The sequence below is a fragment of the Cardiocondyla obscurior genome, linkage group LG26 (genome assembly GCF_019399895.1).
Source record: "Cardiocondyla obscurior isolate alpha-2009 linkage group LG26, Cobs3.1, whole genome shotgun sequence".
Classification (NCBI taxonomy): domain Eukaryota; kingdom Metazoa; phylum Arthropoda; class Insecta; order Hymenoptera; family Formicidae; genus Cardiocondyla; species Cardiocondyla obscurior.
Window position 1 is genome coordinate 1351899 of NC_091889.1, and position 23285 is coordinate 1375183.

Consider the following 23285-nt stretch of genomic DNA (forward strand, 5'->3'; position numbering starts at 1 on the left):
TCCTAAAAGCGCGGGCAGAGCCGGCTGAGTGATTGAACGCAGCGCTCTCATTTCAGCTACGGTCATTACGTAAAACTAGTCGGCGCTTTCCTTACGAATATTCGAGCATTCGCGAAAGTCACGTCGCGAGTTCCATGTATTTCGCTTTTTCTTTTCGTTTGTGTATCACGATTTATTCAAGTAAAGTGTCAAAAACTATCATTATTTATATTAATTGTGCGAAAATAACAATTTAAGGAAGTCACTAGAAGAGGCACACAGCTGAAATACGTAATAGCGGTGAGTAATATTTAATTTCAAATGTACAACTCAATGATATAACAACAGACTTTTGAGATTTTTCTAATGCTTTGTATACATACATATATATATATTTTTTTTTTTTTTTTTTCCTCTAAAAATGTGAACGTGAATATAAAACACGATTTAACGATGTCACAACATATAATATTTCTACACGAGTCCATATCTAAAAGCGCTTCTTTTTCAACAGACTTATTTCCGTTAAACACAGCGTGAAAATATTTATTTCAATTATATATATGTATATATATTTATATAATTTAGATCGGTAATATTAACGATGATGCTTTTAGTTTAAGAACTCGAGATGAGACATAAAATTAATACAAATTTCACTTATCGTAAGAGCTAGGATTACAATATTTCTGATAAAGAACGAATTAGTTAACTTAGAGTTCCCCAACGAATAATTTAATAATTTAATTTTGATATTTCTTGCTCAAAAAAATTTGGTTCAAAATAGTACTTCCTTGATAGTTTTTTTTTAGCCATTCCGTATCGGCTCGACCGAGGCAGGCTACATTTGCAGGACTGGTTGTCTATATTCTCAATAGTAAAGAACAGACACAGTCCATCTCGTCATCTATGTCTGTACTTTCTTTTAGTCAGCTCCATCCTATTACTTTGGCTCTCGATAGAATAAGAGGTCACAATATTAAACTGACATTCAGATGGCATTAAAATAATTTTTAATTATTTTGAGGACATCTTTACGTCGTCGCGACTTCTTCTTCCACCTTAGCCGCCGTTCTGTATGCTTTACAATAATAAATGTACTCATGCAGTTGCTTTGCATCTATCTGATTATCGAAAGCGTAATCTCTACAATGCTCCTGTTTGCTGATTTACTTTGGTCTCGGAAACGAGACTAAACATAGCATCTTTTCTCTTTATTTTGCCGCCTACTTTTATAAGCATTTCTCGTTACTTATTGTTAGATTATCAGCGTGTACACGTTTTATTTTCTCAAGATGCCTTTTCCATTGCAAAATAAAACATAAATAAGTCATATATACACATATATACATACTATATATGTATATATATCTTGATGTCTAAACTAATAAATTAATTCGTAAGTTTAAATTGGTCGGTAATAATACTAATGGACATATTGTAGATTATTAATCGATAGAATCGAGGTAGTGAAACAAAGTTACGAATATTACTGTTAATTCATCAATCTTGTAAAATGCATGTGCACCACAAAAAACATCGTATATGAAATGCGTATTAATAAACTGTATGAAATATGTTTCTTTTATGTAACGTTCGTTATTGGAAGCATAATATTCGTACAAAGTAAAATCGTAAAAAATTCAATATATATTAAATGTAAAAAATTGCATATCAAATGAAAAAGTCATCGAAAAACGTCTTGCGATTGTCCCGATTACGAGATATCAACGAGACGTTATGAATTTATCGCGGTAATTAATCTGGAATATTTTTTCTTTAACATACGATGATCGAACGCTCACCAAGAAATATTTTTATATTTAAGTACCATATCTGCCTCTCAGTGTACTTTATACTCGAAGAAATATAACTTACAAATACCCATACACCGACATAAATATTCCAGTACAGCATACAAGTACCATACTTGGAATATATAAGTACTACGCTTGATATAAATGTATAATATATATATATATATATATATATATATATATATATATATATATATATACTGGCAGTTTTTCGGAGAAAATTCAGTCCACGATTACTTTATGCATTATTTGAATTGCGACGGCGTGCTGGATCGGTACGACGGTGGAGCGGGTAAAGCTAACGATGGCGGTAAACTAGTGCTACTTGTCAGAGTCGAGTCCAATTTACGTGCCTCGTGTTCCAATAACACCGCGTCCAGAGACGGATCTTGCGCCACGGTTCTCAAAGAGTCGCCCAACGCTTGTCGCAACTGTTGCATTTCTCTTCCGGCCCGCGAGCTCCGTAAAACGTATAGCTGCCTACGTTTTATCTCTTGATTGAGCTGCTCTCGTAATAATTGTATCTAAATATATATGTTACGTTATAAATTTATCAGTATCAGATAATGATCAAAATTATATGAATATGTAAAATGTATACCTGATTTTCTAAACGCGACACTTGCTGACGATGACTTTGTTCTCTTGCCTCTAACAGTTTCTCGGCCTGCAATTGCGCGGCTCTGATCCGTTCTAATTCTCCACTTCTATCGCGACTCGTGTCCAGTAACGAATGGGAATGAATATAGGTTGATTTCATGCGTATAAGTTCTGCTTCTTTCTCCGCTAATTGGGCCTCCAATTTGCGTATCTTTAATCTCAATTCTCTATTTTCATGCTCCAAATTATCAAGACTATAACTAGTGCCCAGAAGTTCTACATGTGCCTTTTCCGGGCGTTCGTAACTTTTGCTTCGAGCACTAGTCTTGCCTGAAGCGAGCTGACGCTCCAAATTACGTTTGTCAGCTTCCAACAGCTTTATCTAGAGTTTCATAATATATATAACAGGTTGAGTTATGGGTGTTATTTCTTCGTTCTCGCCACATTTAATTACAAAGCATAATTAAACTCACCTTGTCGTTGAGTGCATCTACTTTTCCCCTCATCTCACTTCTTTCTCTCTGAGCAGTTTGCAATTGACGCAATAATTCTTCGTCTTTAGTCGCGCCGCCTTCTGATGGCCACGCGGATAGTCTTAATTGTGACTCTAGAGCAGATCGCTGCACCTCATTATTAGCTAATTCATTCTGCAGCCGTGCATTTTGATCGATCAGAGATTGATTAGTGTGTTTTAACTTGCTCAAGTTCTGCTGTGTCGTTTCTAAACGTTCAGATAATATTCTACGATCATTTTCCGCGTTCGAAAGCTGTTTCTGCATCTGAAATAAGATACACGTATGCCAGTTTATAATATAAAATTTAATTTAAATAAAAAACTTAGAGAAGAATAGTTTCTATTATGTTTTACCTGTTTGAGTTTTTCATTATTACTTTGAGAGAAAGTAGTCACCTCCATCACATTGTGTTGTAACAAATTTATTTCACTCTTAAGCTCGCTTTCTGTAGCAGATGCCTTCTCGAGCGATAGTTTTAATTGCTCTATAGTAGATTTTAATGAAGTGCAACGTTCTTCTAAACCGGCCGTTGTACGGCTTTGGGTGTCAAAGCGGTCTTGTAACTTCTAAAAAAAATTAATTATCATAAATAAATATAAATAAAAATTAATCGACATTATTCATATATTGATTCGAATATAACGTTTTTCTCAAAATACAAAATTATTTTGCATAATTAAAAATTTTTATGCAATCATAATTTCATTATCATTTTATCTCACTTGAATATGCGCATCTTTTTCCTGCAACATCATTTGCAATCTTTGGAAATCGCCATCCAGAGACATTCGGTGTAATTCCATTTCTGTTACACGAGAGTCACTATGACGGATTTCCTTTTGAAGATTACGCTTCTCGATTTCCAACCTATTCAACTCTTGTTTCATTTTTTCCAGTTTATCCTAAACAAACGCGAAATTATATGCACTGAGAATGTATGTAGGGATTGCGAGAGTATTTCTTTTAGATCATACCTCATACTGAGATTTCTCTTCCGACTCGGTGCTCATCTTTATCTCTAAGGTTGTCAGTTTTTCATTTAATTGCTCACATTCTCCTGTCTTTTGTTGGAGTACCTCCAGCTGAGAAAATCAAAATGTGTTCTTTCTAAGTAAAATGCAAGACATGTAGAACGTAAAAAAAAAAAAAAAAAAAAAAAAAATATACCTGTGCTTGATAGCTAGTTTGTGTTTGACTTAATTTTACTTCAATAGATTTCTTTTCTTCCTGAAGCGTTCGAATATTAGCCAGAAGGTTATTAACTTTTACATCCGTATTACTTTGATTTTCTTGAGATTCCTTTAGTTGCTTCTTCAAACTATACAGTTCTGTTTTGTGATCATCCTAGAAATTGAAAATTATTACAGATTTTATTATACTAGACAGTACAGAACTCGCAATTTTCTAAGAAACAGCGCGTATGTAGTGCAGATTTCTTCTAGTATAATATAATCTTTAGTTTAACGTACTCTTTCGCGTTCGATTTGAGCAACTTGTTGCATGAGCAACCTTACTCCTTTTCTTACAGCTTCAGGATCAACGTCCAGTATGATGTCTCTGCTGCTATCACCATGATCTTGAGCTTGATTGAGAAATACATCTTAATTGCATTTTACGCAACAAGAAATAGTAGTATCATATTATTATACATAAAAAAAAAAAAAAAAAAAAAAAAATTACCACGTGCTGGACTCCATCTCCTAGAAGGACTCATCAATTTAAATGGCATGTTTACGCTTCCATCCATCTGAATACCGGCGATACGACGTAATGTCGAGGCGACGCTACTCAGTTTCTGTTCCACTTCCTTTTTAGCAATTTCCAATTGCGACAGTTGTGCATCTAGTGCTCTTACTCTGCCTTCCGATCCTCCAAGGCGCGCCTAAAATTAGAAATACTTAATTTCATGCAAACAATACACAAACTCTGTGTATTAGCCTTCTTTGAAAAATACCTTTAGTTCTTGAAGTTGCTGGGTTGCATCGGCCAAACAAACTTCGAGATTATGTTTCTGATCTTCCAATTTTCTTTCGCGACAGCGGCTATCTTCCAGCCGCACCAACAATTCTTGTTCCCGGGAACGCCATCTTTCATCTTCTTCATCCGCTCGCGCGCGTAATTTTCCAAGTTCTTGCCGTGTGACTTCCAGACTGTTATCCAAGTCGATTACCTGCAACAACCAGATTCTATTTTTAAAAATCCATGAGACGCTCTGAATTAGTTGAAATTTGTTTAATTTTAATGGTTGCATTAATGCTATCAAATTAGCAATTTTAAGGTTTGGTTTTATTTTAATAATTAATTAATATGTTCAGGTAAAGACGGATTTCCCGTGCCTCACCCGCAACCACCAGAGTCGGGGGGATGGGGGGGGGGAAGGAGGAGGGTGACAGAAGACCCTAGCGCCGAACTATCACAGCGCTCCCTCCATCGCCTGATCGCTGACGGTCTGCGCAACCTTTTGCGCAGTCGAGATACGCCGGCCGGACGGAGAGGAACGTTTTAAAGTTTTCTCGCAGGCCTTCCAATATATCATCGAGACATCCGCGAGTGTCTCTCACGGTTTATCGTCGCGTATTTGTGTCTCGTCTCGCTCTTGGAGGCCTTGTAAACCGCAGAACACCGCCGTGTTAATTCACCAACATTCGACCGGTCAAACGAAAGTGAATCGTCTCGTTCCGCCGCGATAAATTCGCGTATTCGTAGTCGGGCGACGATACGCGAGCAATTGACCGAAGAATCAAAAGGTGATTTCTCAAACTTTGCTTTACGTCGTAGCAAGAGTTTCTCGTGTCGAGATCGATGATTTAACGGGAGTACGTGGACTATCTCACGAGTGCGCGGAAGGATAACTCGACACGTGTCCGGTCTATCCTACATCGGTGGAGCAGCCACAAGGAGCACGGGGAAAGGGGATAAGTGCTCGCTAGCGGCAGTCAGCTGGCTCGTTTCGCATTGCGTATTGCGTGGGTCCGGGACTCACGACTGTAGGCGCGGGGAGCGCGGGGACGGTGCGCCGCTAGCTGTGCTAGTGTTGAACTGTGCGTCCGGTCACTCGGCACCAAAACACGCGCACGGTAAGACGAATACAATACGCGCTGAATAACACATCGAACAGAATATAATATCAACTTGAATTTTTATGTTTCAGATAATATTCCACTATTGAAGAAGGACCAGCCCGACATCCTGAGAGAAGGAGGAGGAGGCCCAGGAAGGGTATCCTGCCCCAGCGGAGCAACCCCGGGGTAAGTATCAATTTTTCTTCGGTATAAAATGTTTTAGATATTTTATAACATTTAAAAATTTTTTTTTTATTTAATTAAATTTAATATCCGCAACATAATTTTTTTATTTTTCTGTTACAGATCAAGAGGAACTCCGCTGCTGTGCAGAGTTGAGCGAGATAAAGTGCCGCACGTCGATATTTCATTAAACGAACCGTAGCCGGTTCGTCGGTCGCTCGGAAGTTCCGTTAGTTATCGGGCGTTTTTTCTTTACGATAATTTTTTACGGAAGTGCCGAAAAAAAGCGCGCGTAAGTGTTAACTAATTTTCGCGGTATTAATTAATTCGGTCGCGTTCGCGAGTTTCTAGTGCGCGGAAGGATGGCTCGACACGTCCCATCTGAGAGGAGGAGCAGGCCCGGGAAGGGCATCCTGCATCGGCGGAGCAACTTTTAAGTAAGTATAAATAAAAAAAATTAAAAAATCATTTTTTTTATGAATCTCATTAATTAAATGACATGTCTACATTAATATTTTCTTTTTTATGTTACAGTCACCGGCAGAATTCTTCAACTCCGCTGAAGCTCATGCAGATTGGTGAGTGAGTTGCATGATTTTATTTTTTCGCAGTTTTTAATCGATCTCTTTAATCTCTCTTTCTCTTAAATCGATAACATGTCGTCGACCATAAATTACTCAATTAAAATAACGCGCATAAATTGGAATATGCCGAAAAATAGCGCACGCGAAGCGTGCGTATGATTCTAGTTTGTCCAAGTGATTGAAATCGAATATAGAAAAATAAAAGTGTTTCTTTACCTGTTTCTTTACTTGATGCAGTTGTAGTTGTATGCGTTCTCTCTCTTCGATTTCGTTAGCTAGTCTGGCCTGTAGCTCCTTTTCTTCGTTTTGCGCCTGGGCATTGTTCTCGTGGCACTTATGCAGCTCGTCCTGAGTAAAACGAAGCTGCTGTTGCAGCTGCAACGCCTCACGCTCCATGTCGCGTACTTGCCCCTGCAAACGCGTTCTCTCGACGTCCATGGTCGCTTTTGTATCTTCCAATGCTAAGCACGGACACTTTAGTGACTCATCCTAATCATCAAACATGCCTATTTATTCGCGAAAAAAGACAAGGAACAAAAACAAAACTAACTTGCTATTTTCTGGTACGACTCCTCCAGCGTCCTTCCTTGTTCCCTTCTTTCACTTTCAATTTGCTTAACATGTTCCCGCAATTCCTTGTTACTATTGTTATACTTTTCTTTTTCGTAAGTGGTATCTGCTAATTGTCTTCGTACATCAACTAACTCTTTACGCATCGTTTCATTGACGTTATCGGCTGCAATAAAATAATTAATTGCGTGTAACGACTACGATCGAACAGATTGAGGAGAAAAAGAAAAGGTCATTACCATCCTTTAGTTTCCTAACGGTATCGTGTAATTGATTTTGTAGACTATCTACTTTATCTTCCGTCATGTGCAGTTGAACCTGCAGTTCTTCGACTTCTCGTTGCGTGGATTCTCGTTCCTTCCATAACTCCTCGAGCTTTAAGTCAAGTTTTATCTTTTCCTCGCTAGCCTTCAGTTTTGTCTCGTCTAACTTTGCTTTAAGACGATTTAACTCGTCGCGCAGCTGATTTGTATTATTTCGTTCTTGCTCAGCACGTGCAGAAGCTTCTCTTTTAACGCGCTCTAAGACGGTCTTTTCTTCCTCTAATTCGCGCATAATAGTATCTATCTTCTCGATCAAAGCTTGTTGATCGTGATGAGCTATAATAAAATTAAATATATTCAATTTAGGTTTTTATAAAAATTGATGTTATAAAATTCTTAATTAAGATTAATTAAAAACTTATTTACGCACCTAATAAAAGTGCTTGTTGTTTATCATTTTCGGCTCTGAGAAGCGCTTCCTCGTGCTGTTTACATAAATTCTCTATATGTTGCTGCAACTCTTCTATACGCTGTTGCAACTGATTAATGTCCTCATTTTTCTCTCCCTCCATTTGTAATAAAGACTGTTGCAGACGCTTTTCTAAGCTTATTCTAACTTGTTCCTGAAAATATTGCAAAAAAAAAAGAAGACACTTTTATTTAATTTAAATTTTATATTAATTTTTTTTTTTTTTTTTTTTTTTTTTAATATTATATATTTGTATATTGCCAGTGTCGCAACAGCTACGTGATTGAACTCTGTCCGTTACGCATTAAACCGATGAGTAAGATTTTTTTTTTCCAATTATCAACATTATAAAGACGTATAAAATAGAATAAAACATAAAATAGATTAAATACCTTTTCGTCACTTATCTTCTTTATGTTGTCTTCCGATTGTCTTTTCATATTTGATATAATTTGTTGGAATTCCGCAATCTGATCGCCACTCTGTTGCATAAGTGACTGTTTGATGTCTTGCGCACGTTTCTCACTGTTTTCCAATTCTTTCGTTAATCGTGTCACCTGTCCCTTGAAACTTTCCTGTTTTATTAATAGCTCTTTTTGCTCTTTCTCCAACTGCGTTTTTTTAACGTGAGTAGCTTCCAAATTTGTCTGCGTATCGAACAGTACTCCTTCTAACATTTCTTTCTCCATGCGCATCGAAGCAAGCTGTTCTTGCAGTCTTTGAAATTCTTTCTCATTTGTTTCTAAAAGTACCTGTACAAATAAAACTAATTAGCTTATTTTTACGTTATATATCACACATATAATAATATAAATTAAAGTTATAAATTTATGTATAGATAATGTAACATAATATTAAAACGTGTATATCGTTTGTACCTGTTTTTCTTCATTATCTTTCACTAGATCTTTTAGGTTTCTGTTTATTCGTGCGTTCATTTCATTGGACTGCTCCAATCTCTGCCTGAGTCGCATGAGCTCCTCGTTTAACGTTTCCTTTTTTCGCGCCAGCACTGATAATTGATTGCTTAAATCGCTACGTTCGCGTGTCACTTGGCCCAATTCCATTTCCACCTTCTCTTTTTCTATCTCCAAAAATTTGATTTTTTCATTAAGCGTAACTTTCTCAGACTCTACGTCGAGTCGAATTTGTTCAGCCTGCAGCAATTCTTTTCTCAGTGAATTTAGATCGCCCTGTTGATCGACGCATTGACTCGCGAGCTTATTTTTTTCGTCTACCATCTGAAATAAAATTTTCGTTAATATTTAATGGTATATCGTACCGATGGTAATGGTGAGCATTACTTTTTTCAATTCCTCCTGCAACCTTTGCTTGTCTTGCTCGTGATTAGAGCACATTGCTTCCATTTTCATTAAAATCTCTTGTACATCTGACTTTTCCAGCAATATACGTTCCAGTTCCAGTTCAAGATCGCCTAAATTATTTATGTGAGATATTTATATCGTAGTTTATTTAAAATCCATAATCTGTGAGAACGCAGGCTACCTTTGCTTTTTTCGATCTGAGAGATCAAACCATCGGTTTCTAACTTCTGTTGTTCCAACATGTCTTTAGCGAGATAAGCTTTACTTAAATCTTCTCGCAGCGTCAAGAGCTCTTCTCTCATTTTACTGCATCTATCCTCCTCTGATCGTAAACTTAACTCCCTAAAAGTCATATTTTTAAATTACGTAATAATTTGTATAACTTAATTGAAAGTAATAATATATAAAATAATTTTTTTTTTTTTTTTTATGACTTACTTTAAATCGGCCTCTTCTGATATTCTGCCAAGTTCATTTTGCAAATACATCTTTTCATCTTCCAAGTTGTCGCACAATTTTTGTAATTTATTACTCGTCTTTTGCAGTTTTTCGTAATTATTTTTAAGAGCTTCTATCTATAATAGAAATAGAAAAAAAAGAGAACATGAATAAATTTATAATAACAAACGTGAGAAATATCAATTAAGAGATTTTACCGTGCTATTAAGTTCCATTTTATTTTTATCCAATGCGTTTTTCTCCAGCTTCACAGTGTCGAAACTTTTCTGCAGCATATCTTTTTCCTGATCTAGTTGAGCACATTGCGAGCGACATGTGTCCAATTCAGAGATTAATTCCACAACTTTCTTATTTAACATCTGAGCGTTTTCCTCCGCGGTGTCGCATTGCTTACGCATCGATAGAATCTGCTCCTTATTCGTTTGTGATTTTATCTGAAGCAGAAAATTTATAGATATATATATATATATATATATATATATATATATATATATATATATATATATATATATTTTGCAAATGTATTCTTTGTTCTTTTTTTTCTCCAATATGAAGTATTATGGACTCGTACCTGTAGCTCGCGTATCGTTAATTGATTCTTCTGCAAAGCTGCTCGTACTGCATTTAGAGTACTTTCGGCAAACACCGGTATAGTGCTGTTTCGCGTGCTTCTTTTTGGCGATCTCTGCTGGATTAGTCCACTAGGTGACAGATGGATATGCGGAGATCCCTGTTTAACATCGGCGTCCCGACTCTCAGCATCTTGAATTACGGCATGCGCAATGTCTCTCAATGCGGACTCCAGTACCTCAATATCTTCCTGCATGCGTACGGTTTGGCTCACCGCTGCTTCAGAAACGCCGCATCTCTCTTCCTGCGAATTTCGAAAAACGTGGCGTTAAAACTAAATCACATTTGAAGTAAATTGGTGCTTACCAAATTGCGAATCTCTCGAATGAGCTGATCTATTCGGTCGTCTTTGGTGCGAATTTCGTGCTGGTCGGTGGCATGTTGTTGCTTAAGTGCCGTAATCTCCGTTTTTAGAATAGTCATGGTTTGTTCCTCCTCCTGTTGTTGAACTTTCTGGGATGGCTATAATAAGGAGATATATATGCATTTATATGTGTATATATATATACATATATATAAAGTATTATTAATCATATACAGTTATTAACGGATTCTACCGTGGGTTGTGCTGTACTCGCTTGAAGCTTCATAGTGAAATTCGTGCTATTGCATGCCGATGTCATCTCGTTAGATGACGAAATAATTTCGTTCCGTATTTTAGACAAATCTCTCTCCGTAGTGGATTTCATTTCCGCGAACAGTCTTTTAACTGAGACAACATCTCGCCACAGGTTCAGCAATCGATTGTGTTCGGAAATGTAATATTCATTGAACGCCTGTTCTTCTTCCTTCCATTCGTCTTCTTTAATAGCCAATTCTTCTCTTAGTATATCCCAATCGTTACTTAATTTCTGCAAGTCATTAGTTAGTGCCTCGTTTGTTTGATGAGATTCTTCGAGTTGATCTTTCAGCGATGCGTTTAGTTGCAAAAGTTCTTCGCACCTACGAAAAAGATATTTTTACACAAGGCAAAAATAAATAAACTTCACATAGAGATTAGTTAAAGTTAATGCATCAAGAAATTTGCAATGTGTGATAATTACTATTATTAAAATTTTATAAATAAAAAATTGTAGAAATTTGTTGTGTAAACTTCTGCACGATATCCTCTTAGTTTCTAAAGCTTAAAATATTAATTTCTTAATTTTTTATCGAAAGTTTGCCTACCCCTGCCCCTTATACTATTTCTACATACTTTCGTCGTTCGTCCCCAAGCTTTTTCAAAGCGGTATCCATGTCTTGAATTTGCTCCTCGCGTATATCCCGAAGTGTTTGATGCGCAGCCTCCAGTACCGTGGTGGAAGACACTGTGGCTCCCGTTGGTTTAGTAGAGTCACATGGAATCGTTTCCGTCATCTGATTCTCTAGTTCTGAACATCTTTGTTTGTACTGCAGAACCTGAAATGGTTTCCAATTATCCCTCACTCGTCGTCGGCTTGTTCTAGCTTCCATAGAATTGATATTAAAAAATTAATACCGAAAAATCAAGGATACTTGCTTTAGCTTGTAATCGCGAGACAAGGGCAGCTTGATGCTGCTGAGCCTGTCGATACGTGTCCAAACGTCTCTTGTAACTCGCGGTTTCCTCTTCCAAACGGTGACGGAGCTCGTAATTCTGCCTGATTAGAGCGTCTGGCGACAAATCTTCATCACTGTTTTGATCTTCTTTAGCACCCCCGCTGCGTGCAGAATCCATTTTATTTCCACCACTTCGCTCCGTCTGAAAACGAATATTTTTTGCACGTTACGAGCTTACAGGAAATTGCGTTCTCTTTTTAATCAGTTAAAAAAATAATTTAAATTATACTTTTATATCAATATAACCTTTTTCCCCTTTTTTTTTTTCACCTGATAATTCGATTTCAATCGATACACATAAATAAAGTCTTACGAAGAAAAACTGCAAGGAGTTGTACAAATACGTACGTGATAAAACATGTCGCTGTTGAGAATTTAATTATCTCATCGTAGATTTTTACTTGAAATCATTACAATTAATATATATATATATATATATATATATATATATATATATATATATATATATATATATATCGCGATTCATCCTAATTCACTTATACAATTTTCAATCATTTACAATTACTTTTGGCACAGCATTCGATATTATACAGATAAATTATATCAATAACTGACATTTATATCAAGTAATAAATAAAGTGAGGGTGCACAGGAACCAAACGTAAAGTCGTGCACATCTTTGAATTTAGTTTAGAGTTTTAGGATTAGGGTTAAGGTTTTGGTTACTGTTTATTGCCGGTCGGCATGGCAACGGCAACCATCAGATCCATTGGCGTACCAACTGCTCCGCCGTCAAAAATGACAGTTAGATACGTTTTTTATTAACACTAGGCGTCACTAGCGCAACATCGTTCACTCTTGTTTCTTCTACGTTCAAGGCAACCGTTGCTCTAAAATAATTTTTCAACGACGAACTACGGATATTACACGGTGCCTGTAAACGCTTTTTATTCTTTTAAACGTAATATATATATATATATATATATATATATATATATATATATATATATATATATCATACATGTACATTGTGCGCGAGGAACATAGTCGTACATTTGGCAGACGGAGCTGACGCGAATCGTAGCTTCTGCGATTAATAACCTTTTCGCGCGGTGAGTACATTTATGGAACGTTTTCGTCTCAAACACCCGGGAAAGTAATGAGAATTAATATTTTTCGAAATAACGAAATGCAATATAAGCTGATTTATAAGTATTCGTTTACTCTCGCGGCACGAGGTTAGCTTATTCAAGTATTCCTTTACCTCCTTAAGTTTAGAAGCTCTGAGAAACGGTGGCCGCCGCCTGTCCATCTGTCCCCGTGCCGATAATTGAGATGTTCCCTTCGAAACTGGCTGCAACAGACGTGTCATATTAATTTTCTTTCCGGTTAATTTGATGGAGGCTCGTTATTTCGCGCGCCTCTGCTTCGACGACAAGTTGCGGCAGTCTTGTGAGTACAATTCAAATATTTCACTTATATTTGACTTGTTTTTTTTTTTTTCCGAGGATTCTGTAATTAGTAATCTCTCGAGCTTTCAACAAACCACGCTCGAGCTTATCAACCGTAATTGCCGCCGACTGTTGAATTGTTTTCTCCCGCTCGATACATATCGACGAATAGATTAAACCCAATTAAAGTGATAAAACGCGTCAGGATTAATCTGCATTTGTCCAGTTTGAGTTCTTCCCTTGTAGATCGCTATCGGCCTCTAATGGTTGAACCCGCGACCGACGATATGCATTTGGAGTTATGATAGGTCAGCTTGTTTAATGATCTTAGCGTTGAAGGCAGTGTTTGCTATCAAAATATGTCGTTATCGTGATACGAAGACGAAACAAATTGGCGAAGTAGAGGTTCTAAATATTTTCTGTGTTTCGTCTCTGTCGTCGTAGTCTTTTTATGTCAGTTATATCGTTTTTAGGTGAACCGCGATAATGTCTATTTATTTATTTATCATTTTTTTTGGTGACTTTAACATGTGCAGAAATAAACTCGATGATAAACTGCTCGAAATCTAAATTATGGAACTTAAATTAAACAATATATATATATATATATATATTTTTTTTCTTCTTTTTTTTTTGTATAACGAATTCTGCAAGTTTTACGTTAAAATTAATATTAATTTTATACCGCTGTCGAGCTTAAAAATGAGGGAAGAAATTAATATATAAATAGAAAATAAAAAAGAAAGACTAGTTTTCGTGAGCATTGACCAGACAATTATATAATACTTGTCGAGGCAAACGTTCGCTTTATTATCATAACGGGATTAATGTGTATGTACATGCACAGTCGACGAAATGCGGCGTCGATGTATAAATCGGGGCTGCAGTTTATCTCGCGGTAGTTATTAACCCAGCTGCGAAATTCTCATGAAGCGTAATGTACGATCGCACGAATAAATAGTTGAGACGCGCCGGGCGACCGGCATCGTGAGATTCACCGTGGAACCGGATCGATCGGACAGCCTTATCGCATTATTTAGGCCATTTAGTTTACAACGGGATACGTTTTAAAACTATTCGGGGCCAGTTTCTATCGGTTCTTGCCGAGAATTCAATTGACCGTATCTGCTGTTGCAAAATGTACTTAAAAGCTCGGCGCAAAACAAGCGCGAGGATACTACAATATCCATCGACGAGATACGTCTTACATCTTTCCATGACGCAAGCGATGATGAAAGAGTGACGTGCGACCGATGACTCGCGCAGGTTAACGAACGCCTCGAAAAAACTACGATTCGGAAAGAACGCGCGAAAATCATTACACCCCGCGACCGGCGGGGTCAGAGTCCGCCAGAGGGTGATTTTACGCAGTGGAAATTGCAATCGGTCGCCGGTTCGCGCGGTGTCACCAAGTCATCGTCACAGCTAAAAGTAATGCAGAGAAAGTACTTTGTACGAAAAGTCAAGCGGGTCTGGGTGTTATCTTCTGGCGGACCAGGGGCATATATCGATTGGTGCCATTCAGTACCTGGCAGCGGCACGAGCTTCTGCCTTTCGCTCGGATGCCAGATACCGAAGGCCCTGTATACGTAGGAAAGAAGGAAAATTCGACGCGCCGCACCCTCGCGCCTCGAAGAGAAGATTCGGTTTTCTCAAGAATAGGTCGTAGAAAAAAAAAAAAAAAATTGAGAGCCGGGCTCTTCTTTCGTCGAGTTCTTTAAGGACGATCTAATAATATTTCGAAATTATCAAAAATTATAAAGGCAAGGTTGCTGCAAATAAAATATTTTACAAAAGCATTTTCTTTAATCGTGTGTAGTTCGTCGCTAAAAAAAAAGAAAGAAAGAAAGAAATAAAAACAACCAACTTTTTTCTTCGTCGTCGCGTTATATCGCTGACCGATATACATACGCTTAATTATGATACGCGGTGCCGCTGTTTAGCTCCTGCTTGTCGGAAGCGCACGTGCCGCACGGAACGTAACTTAACATTGGACTTTGAGATCAACAATAATTTCAGATAATTGTATTTGTCACGAGTGACAAACGAAGTGCGGAAATGTCTGATCCGAAGTGCAAAACTTCGTTTCGGTATCAATGGCGACCCAGACTGATGGAGGCGTCTTTATTCGTTTATTACGCGTTGCATGATAGCGGTAATCTCGTAGGCAATAGCATTTTTTTTACACATAAAAATATCGGTTTTTGAGCCCGATCACTCGCGGCCCTCGTGCTGATTGATAAAACTGCGTTAAAGAAAGGTCGATTTAATAAAAAAAAATAATAAATTAATACATAAAAATATGTAGATTCAAGATAAACCTTTCTTTCTCTCTCTCTCTCTCTCTCTCTCCTCTCTCTCTTTGCTTTTTTTTCCAATTTTGTGCTGTTGAAGCTGCATCGAAGGGCATCATTGAGGGCGGATCAGGCCGTTGTCTGCCTGTGTCTGCCAAATAAAAAAGTTCTTGCAGACTATAGCTTCGTGGGTCAGCGAAACCGTATCGTTTTTCCTCCTCTCGGCCCTCTTGCTTCGACCCGCAACGATAAGAGCGCTCATAGAGAACTATACGCGGATTTTTAACAAAACGTGGGGGAATCCATGCTCGCCGTTTCCTTCCTCGTCTTTTCTTCCTTGCCCTTTTTTTTTTTCCTCTCTTTCCGTTTCGAGGCAGGACAAAGTCGAGCGCGCGATAACCGGAGAATTTTACACAAAAAAGACAACCGACGGCTCGACTTGTGTTTCTACGACGAAAATCACGTAGCGTACAAAATTTCGCGAAGCGATCGGGGAAGCACGCGGCTTCGGCCGCCGGATGCTGCTCGCGCACGGAGAAAGAAATGTAAATGGCAACGCGAACGGGGTAAACGTCTTGCGATTGCATCGCAGTAGTAGAAGAGTTCGCGGCTAGGATGGCCTATCTTTACCCTTGATCAAGTGCAGACCGCACCAATTCTCGTTTCGCGTTATCGTATATATGTCGTGAACTTTATTGAGAGATCAACTTTTATTACAAAGCCGAGAGTGGCGCTCTCAGCGAGCTAATCTCCGTACATATTTTGACGATAACATTTTCCGACGACCAACGCTATCGCTTGCAGTATCGAGGGGAAAAAAATCCGGGTGATTGCAAAAAAGCAATGTCTATGCTGCACATGCTAAACGTATCTCGTGGGTAAAACGTGATTGCGTTACGAGCCGAGTGTCCTTTACGATAACCGCTTTTGGATTTTCTGATAACATTTCGAAGCACTTCTATTTCCGATTTTTGCCTCGCACTTTTGTAATCGGTTTTATCCGTTCTATTTGCATATTTGCGGATTCTGTTGCACTATCGACCCAATTTCGCCACTACTAACGTGAAATCTTGAGTAAATAGAAAAGAAAAGAAAAAAGAAAAAAAAATACAGAGAAAGAGAGAGAGAGAGAGAGCAGACACGCGGAAATTATTTGTGGTCAATGTTCAATGATTAAAATTCCAAGTCTGAAATGAATCTGGCACATGGAGACGAGAAGTTAGAAAAATCGAAATTGTAATAAATAATAAAATTAATTATACGTCGTACGAATACATATGTAAATAAAATTTAACATATATTTGTTTATTTCGCTTCAGCGTTGATTAAAACGTTGCGTCAGCTTAGTTAATACAATTATATAACGGTGATGAACATTGCTCGCGATGATTTGTAAGCGGCAGCATTTTTGGGAATTGTGCAAAACACGGACATGCGATAAAAGTTTTCACCACTTGGGGGAAAAAAAAAAAACAAGCGCATCCAGGGTTTACGAAAAAAAAGTCCGCTTTCGCGCAGAAAATTCCCGCGACGAAACCAACTCGCCAAGGTTTCGAGGGAGAAACGTTACGCAGGATATTGTACTTTGCTGCTTAACTTATCATATCGATCGATCGTACTTCTCTCGGCACCGCGCCGAGGTGCGCGCGTATAATTTAAGTGCGCAACTGAGTTTACGTTTCACGTGACGTACGCATATGAGTACATACACGCGAGGTTCACGACGTGTGTCGCGCAAAATGTCTTATCGGGAAACAAAACGCTGTTTCGAGGTCTGCGCTAACTGCGAGGTTCCATCGATGGTGATGTAATAATCACGAGGAAGAAAAGAGATTAATACGTGCCGCCTTTAGCCAGCGAACAGTCACCGCTTCAGCTCGGCTAATAAAAAAAATGGAAAATTGCGTTAAGCGCGTAATAAGAAATCTTTGAAAACATTCTTATCCCACGTATCTGTACAATTTTATATTGAGAGACGTAAGGCCACGAGCGTGTGATTGGGTTGAATGGACGTGACAGAGTGAACCTCGGTTCATGAATAGATTATTGCGATTTTACGCCGTCACTCCCCTAAACGAATGCGTCATACTTTGTGAAACTGTCCAGTGGTCACTCATTTCACAACCATACGATACCTTTTATAATATATTATCAAGGGGTTTTTTTTTTCTTTTTCCTTGTTCTCGCGAATAAAGATTAAAATTTTTATGACTGAAGGTTGAATTGTCTATCGAAATAATTCTTATCAAGTAAAACGATCATTCTTACAAAACGCTTTAAAAGTCATTTATTTCGAACAGAAAACTTTGACCGCTGTAATTTATTTCAAATTAGATATATGATCGAAAAGTGTATATTAATTTTTTAAATATTATTTTTAATACATGGAAGATGCTGTAGTAACTCTACTGTTGCAGAAACGAATGTTCTCTTCTTAAGTCACGCGTGGGGAATGTAAAATCTCGATATAATTGCACCGTAAATAACGGTAGTAGTAGTCTTACATTAGTTGTGAACTTTTATAGTTGATTCAGTTTCACGTTTGCATCGATTGAATGAGGAAATCGGATGGTAATAGAATCTCTTCTCCATAACACTAGCGTTTGTGCGGTTCGAGATAATGAAAGGAGTCAATCAACTCTCGCGAACGTGGAACTAGTTAGCCGACGATTTCATTTCTACGCTCTCGGCGAACGTTTAATTGAACCTTACAGCGTTAACCGCTTGTTCCAAGACTTTGGTCGATAAGAGCGGTGCAAACGCGCGCGTAATTAGACATCGGGAATTCATGTCTAATCGAGAATTTAATGGTCTTTCAACAGACATCCGTGCAGAAACTTGGGGTTCAAAGTGTTATGTGGTTTATTAACTCTAACGCTGCTTTCATTTCAATGCATAACTGTTAAAAAACATACAATTGTAATTTAAAAAAAAAAAAAAAAAAGTTTTCTTTCAAATGCAACAACTTATAAAAAAAATATATAAGAAAGAAACAAGTAGATCTCTTTATCAATTGAATTCAACATATTTATAAAATTAATTTTTCGAATCTCCAGCGACAATAAAAAAAAATATTACGTCCGATGTTAGCTCGTTTCTATACATGTACATTATAAATTACATTATTAAAAATCAGTGACATACGAACAATTAATTTGATTTTTAATACTAGTATTTAATATTCGTGGAAAAAAAAAAAAAAACTTACCCGCGGCATGTTCAAAGCGTATTTCGAATAGGCCTCGCGAAATTGGCTCTTCCGTAAAAAGAACTGACAGTCTTTCTCGGCGACGAGGGAGCACGGCTGGCGACGGTACGGTTTCTTCAGGGCTTCTCGGTAGCAACCCTAACAGCGGGGGTGCGGTCGCTTGCGCTCGCTACGGACGGCCGGACTTGACTGAGACGCTCGTCGGCGGATCGACGTCGCGACGCTTCTGCCGTTTTGTTCCTGGAGATCCCGTCGCGGGTGGCGGGATCGCGTGCGCACCTACGAGCGTGGTCCCCGGTTTACGCCGCAGGTCGGCGGGGGTGTTCGGGCACATCCCCTTAGATATCCCCTCGTGTTGTACGAACGAGGGCGGGCAAACGCGGGGCGAACGTAACCGGGGGGAGAAATTTGCCACCTGGATACGCAGTAAAATATTTTGTGATACCTCTTATCAGTTTTAGGATTACACAATGTTACGCGCTCGAAAATTGAAGGAAAATTTGAAATAATTTAGGAGAGATCGTAAGGGAATTAATTAAAATTGTGATATCGCGATATGACGGATTTACGTTTTCGTTACTTTTAATCAAAATTTGTTTTCATAACTTTTTTTTTTTTTTTTTTTTTTAGTAGACACGTTGAATAGAAAAAAAATTTTTATTCCAGGAGTTTAAAGGTATAAGATGGTTTCGAATATTCCGATAATTAAGAAACGGACGATTCTTTCGTCCTACGGATACCTTTTTGACGTGACCCGCCTATTCGGTCCACCCGATTAAAACTTTCTTTTCGTATAATTGCTCGAAGGAACGGCTGGCAGATATCGTTTCGCATGTTCGACCACGTAATTATTTCCAGCACGCAGGGAAAATATATTTCTTTCCGTACTTATCGATGGAGGCAATCCGCGAATGGTACACTCTTCTCTAAGGTAGGAAAGCGGGCGAAAGGGGGAAAGCTAGCTCGTATTAGGTTTTTCCAATCTGGAGAATCGGTCCCCATGCCTTTCCACGTGGCACTCGACGCGAATTCCGCTTATCGATGCGGTCACGTCAGCAGGTTTTCGGAATTTGACCCACAAGGGATATATAGGTTACATGGTACCGCGTATTTGGAAACGATAAACCTTCCCTCCGCTCTTCTCTTTCCCTACCTTTCGACAATTTCCAGCAAAACTAAGTTCTCAACTTGGAAAATGATTATCAAGTCACTACTCGATTACGAGCCGTAAAGACTAATTTTTCACTTTTCAGAATTGTTATTATTTTTTTTTTTTTTTTAATTAGAGATTAAAAATTTTTTTTTTTTAAACTTTTCTAAGGAGTGTTTTGTGTGTGGAGAGATTTAACTACGGTTCCGCCGTGCGTGGGGCTAAATATACTCTCACCTAGTTGCGCGGAGTAGAAAAATGTACCTATAGTGGTGAATTAGAAAAAAAAATCGTTGATACTTTTATTACCTCTGCCAGAAGTAAAACGCAAAATAGAGGGAGATAGATTTACTATCGGAGAAACCTCTATTTCCTGTTACGGAGTGATTCCATTTTCTGTCAGTATTATCGGGACACGCGACGGGTTAACGTCCTGAATTACAACGGTAGTAAATCTATCTGCGGGTTTATTGCGCGGACTTTAGTGTCGAAAAGTCGTGCAACACGCTGCCTAGAGGCCCGGTCGAGGCAGCGAGGTTCGCAAATGTATTCAAGTAAGAGGAATAAGTATCGAACGGAGATGCTGAAGCGTATATTATTTAATTAAATCGTTGAGACATACATTTGGCACTTTTACATACGAATAGATGAAATAATATTACAAGGAATTAAGAAAAAGAAAAAAGAAAGAAAAAAAAAATAAAAATAGATAGCGAAACAATTTCTCATTGAAACGTAGAGAATTAAGTACAAGGGCGAATGCGCGATTGGGGAAAGCCGTCAGAATAGCCACGGTGAACCTCTTTTCAGGGTGGGCAGCCCGTAAACGAGGACTCGGTAATGAAGTCCCCGCGAATACTTTGACCTGAACTTTAGTCTGACGAAGTCGTGGCCGATTCCACCAGCGGCGACCCACGCCGCGCCATTATCTTCGTCGGACAGCGAGTTGAAGTGTATGCACGTGATCCTCGCATCCGTCGGCCCGTAATTCTCCTCCACCTCCTAATTGCAATCGGGAAAGCCTCGTGAATGGATCGGAGTAATTAGCGAGTTGTGATTCGAACGGTCCTAACTCGTTCGCTACCGGTAAAGTGAAACTCGAACGTTATCGAGACAATTAATGAGAAACTGTGGTTGTAGGAATTTGTACAGCATGCGCGTATGTATGTATAAGGGTGGTGGTTCCGCTCCATAGAATCGTAGACCGGAGTCTGTCCGGCAGCGAACGTGTTAGCAGGACCTAGTTCCGCGATACGCACTTGATAACTACCGGCTCGGTGCGGTCTCCTGACGTCATACTCCCAGATGAGCTCCTCGCCGACACCCCGCGGACATTCGCCGACTCGTTGCGCCGCGGCCGTCGCGAGCAAGAGCGAAGCCGCGCAGAGGAGCAGAAACGTCAGCGATTGGAACCGCATGCCTGCCTCCTGTTGACCCTCGATTCTCTTCGCCGGCGATGACGCGTCGCGTAAAGAAGATACCCACCCCGGCCGTTAACGAACGGAGATACCGATTAGTTTGGGAAAAGTATACGTGGGAGAAAAGGGACAGGTGCGAGACGAAGTCCTTCACTCGGCGCGTTACTTTACTTCCGCGTAATTTTCGTCCAAAAGGCCGGCTGTTTATTGCCGAGGCTCCGGAATAGCACTAACCGAACGAGCGGTATTAATAGCCGATATGTCGATACGCGCCGAAAGTATCTCCTCCTGGAATATAGTGTTTGCTCGTCGTTCGTTGCGGCGGAGATTAGATACAATGCCCGGTATCGTATATCCGCTCGCTCCGGCCGTGTTGTTTCCAACTCCATTACGCAATCACGCACGTCGAGATCGAACGTGTGCATCGCGAATCCCCGTTTAAGCTGGTTTGCTCCGAGAGCATCGATGCGCAATGACTCGGAAATAAATTTCGTCTCCGGCCTGAATTAATTTCGAAAGCGAATAACGAGAAATATTTCGGTTCAGTTTTGTAATTTTTTTTTTTTTTTTTAATTTTACTTTGACTCAATGCTCTTGAAAGAAAGTAAGTAAGCGAGGTGCGCCTCGTTTTAATAACATTTTACAATTTTTGCTGACCGAATTTCTCGATACGGTCAAGTATATACTGCAAGTCCGCGAGATACCGCGTCCGATGTAATCGTTTACCGGCATCGCACGCGCAAAATCAACTTGGCCAACTCTGACCTCGCTGACAGCATCGTTTCTCCGCTACGCGTATCGCACCTCCCGGTTATATTTATTCTGTTTATGCAAAAACGCAGCTCCTTATCTGCACAGCGAATTCGTCAAGCTGTATACGAAAGGTACGGCTGTGCCCGATATTTACAGACCCGCGTGCACGCGACTAATTCCGGCAGAAATTATTGATATTATTGTACACGTAACGCAGCCAGTTTAGGATCTTAAAATCACGTTAATCTTGTCGCAACATTAATTTATTCCCCGCTCGACAGCCCGCGACTCATCGAGTCACGTAAAAATAATTGAGAATTTTCTGCGAGCAATGAGAGAAACTCAATTAAAAAAAAGAACCTTAATAACTCACTGTAATTTCTAAATAACAAGCTGCGGGACAGCTTGCGAAAGCCTCGCTGTCGCGTCGTCTGTACCGCAATTATTAAAATGCGATGTTAAATAAAAATTACAAAAATACGGAGAGACTCGCGTTGCATGCACGATGCTCGTTTATTAATCGTATTCCCGCGTGAGGTGCGCTTCTGGCGTAACAAGTGCGCTTTCTGGGGCTGGCATGGCCGGCGTAAAAGGTGAGACTTAAAGTCTCGAAGAAAAGAGTCTATTGAATTGTAAAATGTTATTGCCGCCAATGTACGGCAGCGAGAGGTAACTTAACCAGCTGGGAGTAACCAGAAGACTATCGCTATGCCGGCCAGGTGAATCGGTTCCCACAAAGCCAGGCGGGCCGTGCCTGGAACCACGCGGCTCGCATTGCCTAAGGAAATGACTTTACTTCTCGTTCTCCTCACCGCCAAACCGAGTTAGCGATTTTTAAGTCCTTTTACTTTAAACTTTTTTAAAGCGAGGGTCGACTTTGCGAGTTGGAGCGTTCGTTGCTATCGCCATTTATCGTTCTTACAATCGGTAGGCATAGTCATCGTTACTATTATACGTATATCAGGGTACTCGGCATCATTTTCAGCGGAAACGGGATGCGCGTCGCTCCTCGAATG

The 23285-nt window shown here is 39.1% G+C and overlaps 1 protein-coding gene and 1 long non-coding RNA gene across 4 annotated transcripts; one reads left to right on the top strand and one right to left on the bottom strand.

Moving 5' to 3' along the window:
- Positions 1-267: 267 nt before the first annotated feature.
- Root (ciliary rootlet coiled-coil, rootletin) lies at positions 268-19415 on the bottom strand. 3 transcript variants are annotated; one of them, XM_070672659.1, is made up of 27 exons: positions 18949-19415; positions 13260-13349; positions 11955-12176; positions 11652-11854; positions 11014-11398; positions 10763-10918; positions 10398-10700; positions 10024-10260; positions 9806-9942; positions 9549-9709; positions 9347-9477; positions 8921-9283; positions 8435-8794; positions 8004-8196; positions 7550-7909; positions 7291-7476; positions 6957-7201; positions 4866-5081; positions 4592-4793; positions 4381-4493; positions 4079-4255; positions 3886-3993; positions 3634-3813; positions 3265-3477; positions 2870-3175; positions 2398-2778; positions 268-2320 (listed from the first exon to the last, which is right to left on the bottom strand). In XM_070672659.1, the coding sequence occupies exons 1-27, from the start codon at positions 18955-18957 to the stop codon at positions 2042-2044; spliced, it is 5916 nt and encodes a 1971-aa protein (XP_070528760.1). In that variant the 5' UTR covers positions 18958-19415; the 3' UTR covers positions 268-2041. The 3 variants fall into 3 exon arrangements, with proteins under 3 accessions (XP_070528760.1, XP_070528761.1, XP_070528762.1); XM_070672660.1 differs by lacking the exons at positions 13260-13349; positions 18949-19415 and adding an exon at positions 12383-12467; XM_070672661.1 differs by lacking the exons at positions 13260-13349; positions 18949-19415 and adding an exon at positions 12305-12461.
- On the top strand, positions 5546-6371 carry LOC139112004 (uncharacterized). Its single transcript, XR_011547309.1, has 3 exons — positions 5546-5988; positions 6063-6159; positions 6280-6371. It is a non-coding gene; the product is annotated as an uncharacterized lncRNA (long non-coding RNA).
- Positions 19416-23285: the final 3870 nt, after the last annotated feature.

Bases quoted from the DNA above. Each gene is read 5' to 3' on its own strand.
- Root (XM_070672659.1), bottom strand. The intron at 3,994-4,078 runs GTATATTTTTTT...TGATTTTCTCAG, and splicing joins AAACTAGCTATCAAGCACAG to CTGGAGGTACTCCAACAAAA. The intron at 2,779-2,869 runs GTGAGTTTAATT...ATGAAACTCTAG, and splicing joins TAGATGCACTCAACGACAAG to ATAAAGCTGTTGGAAGCTGA.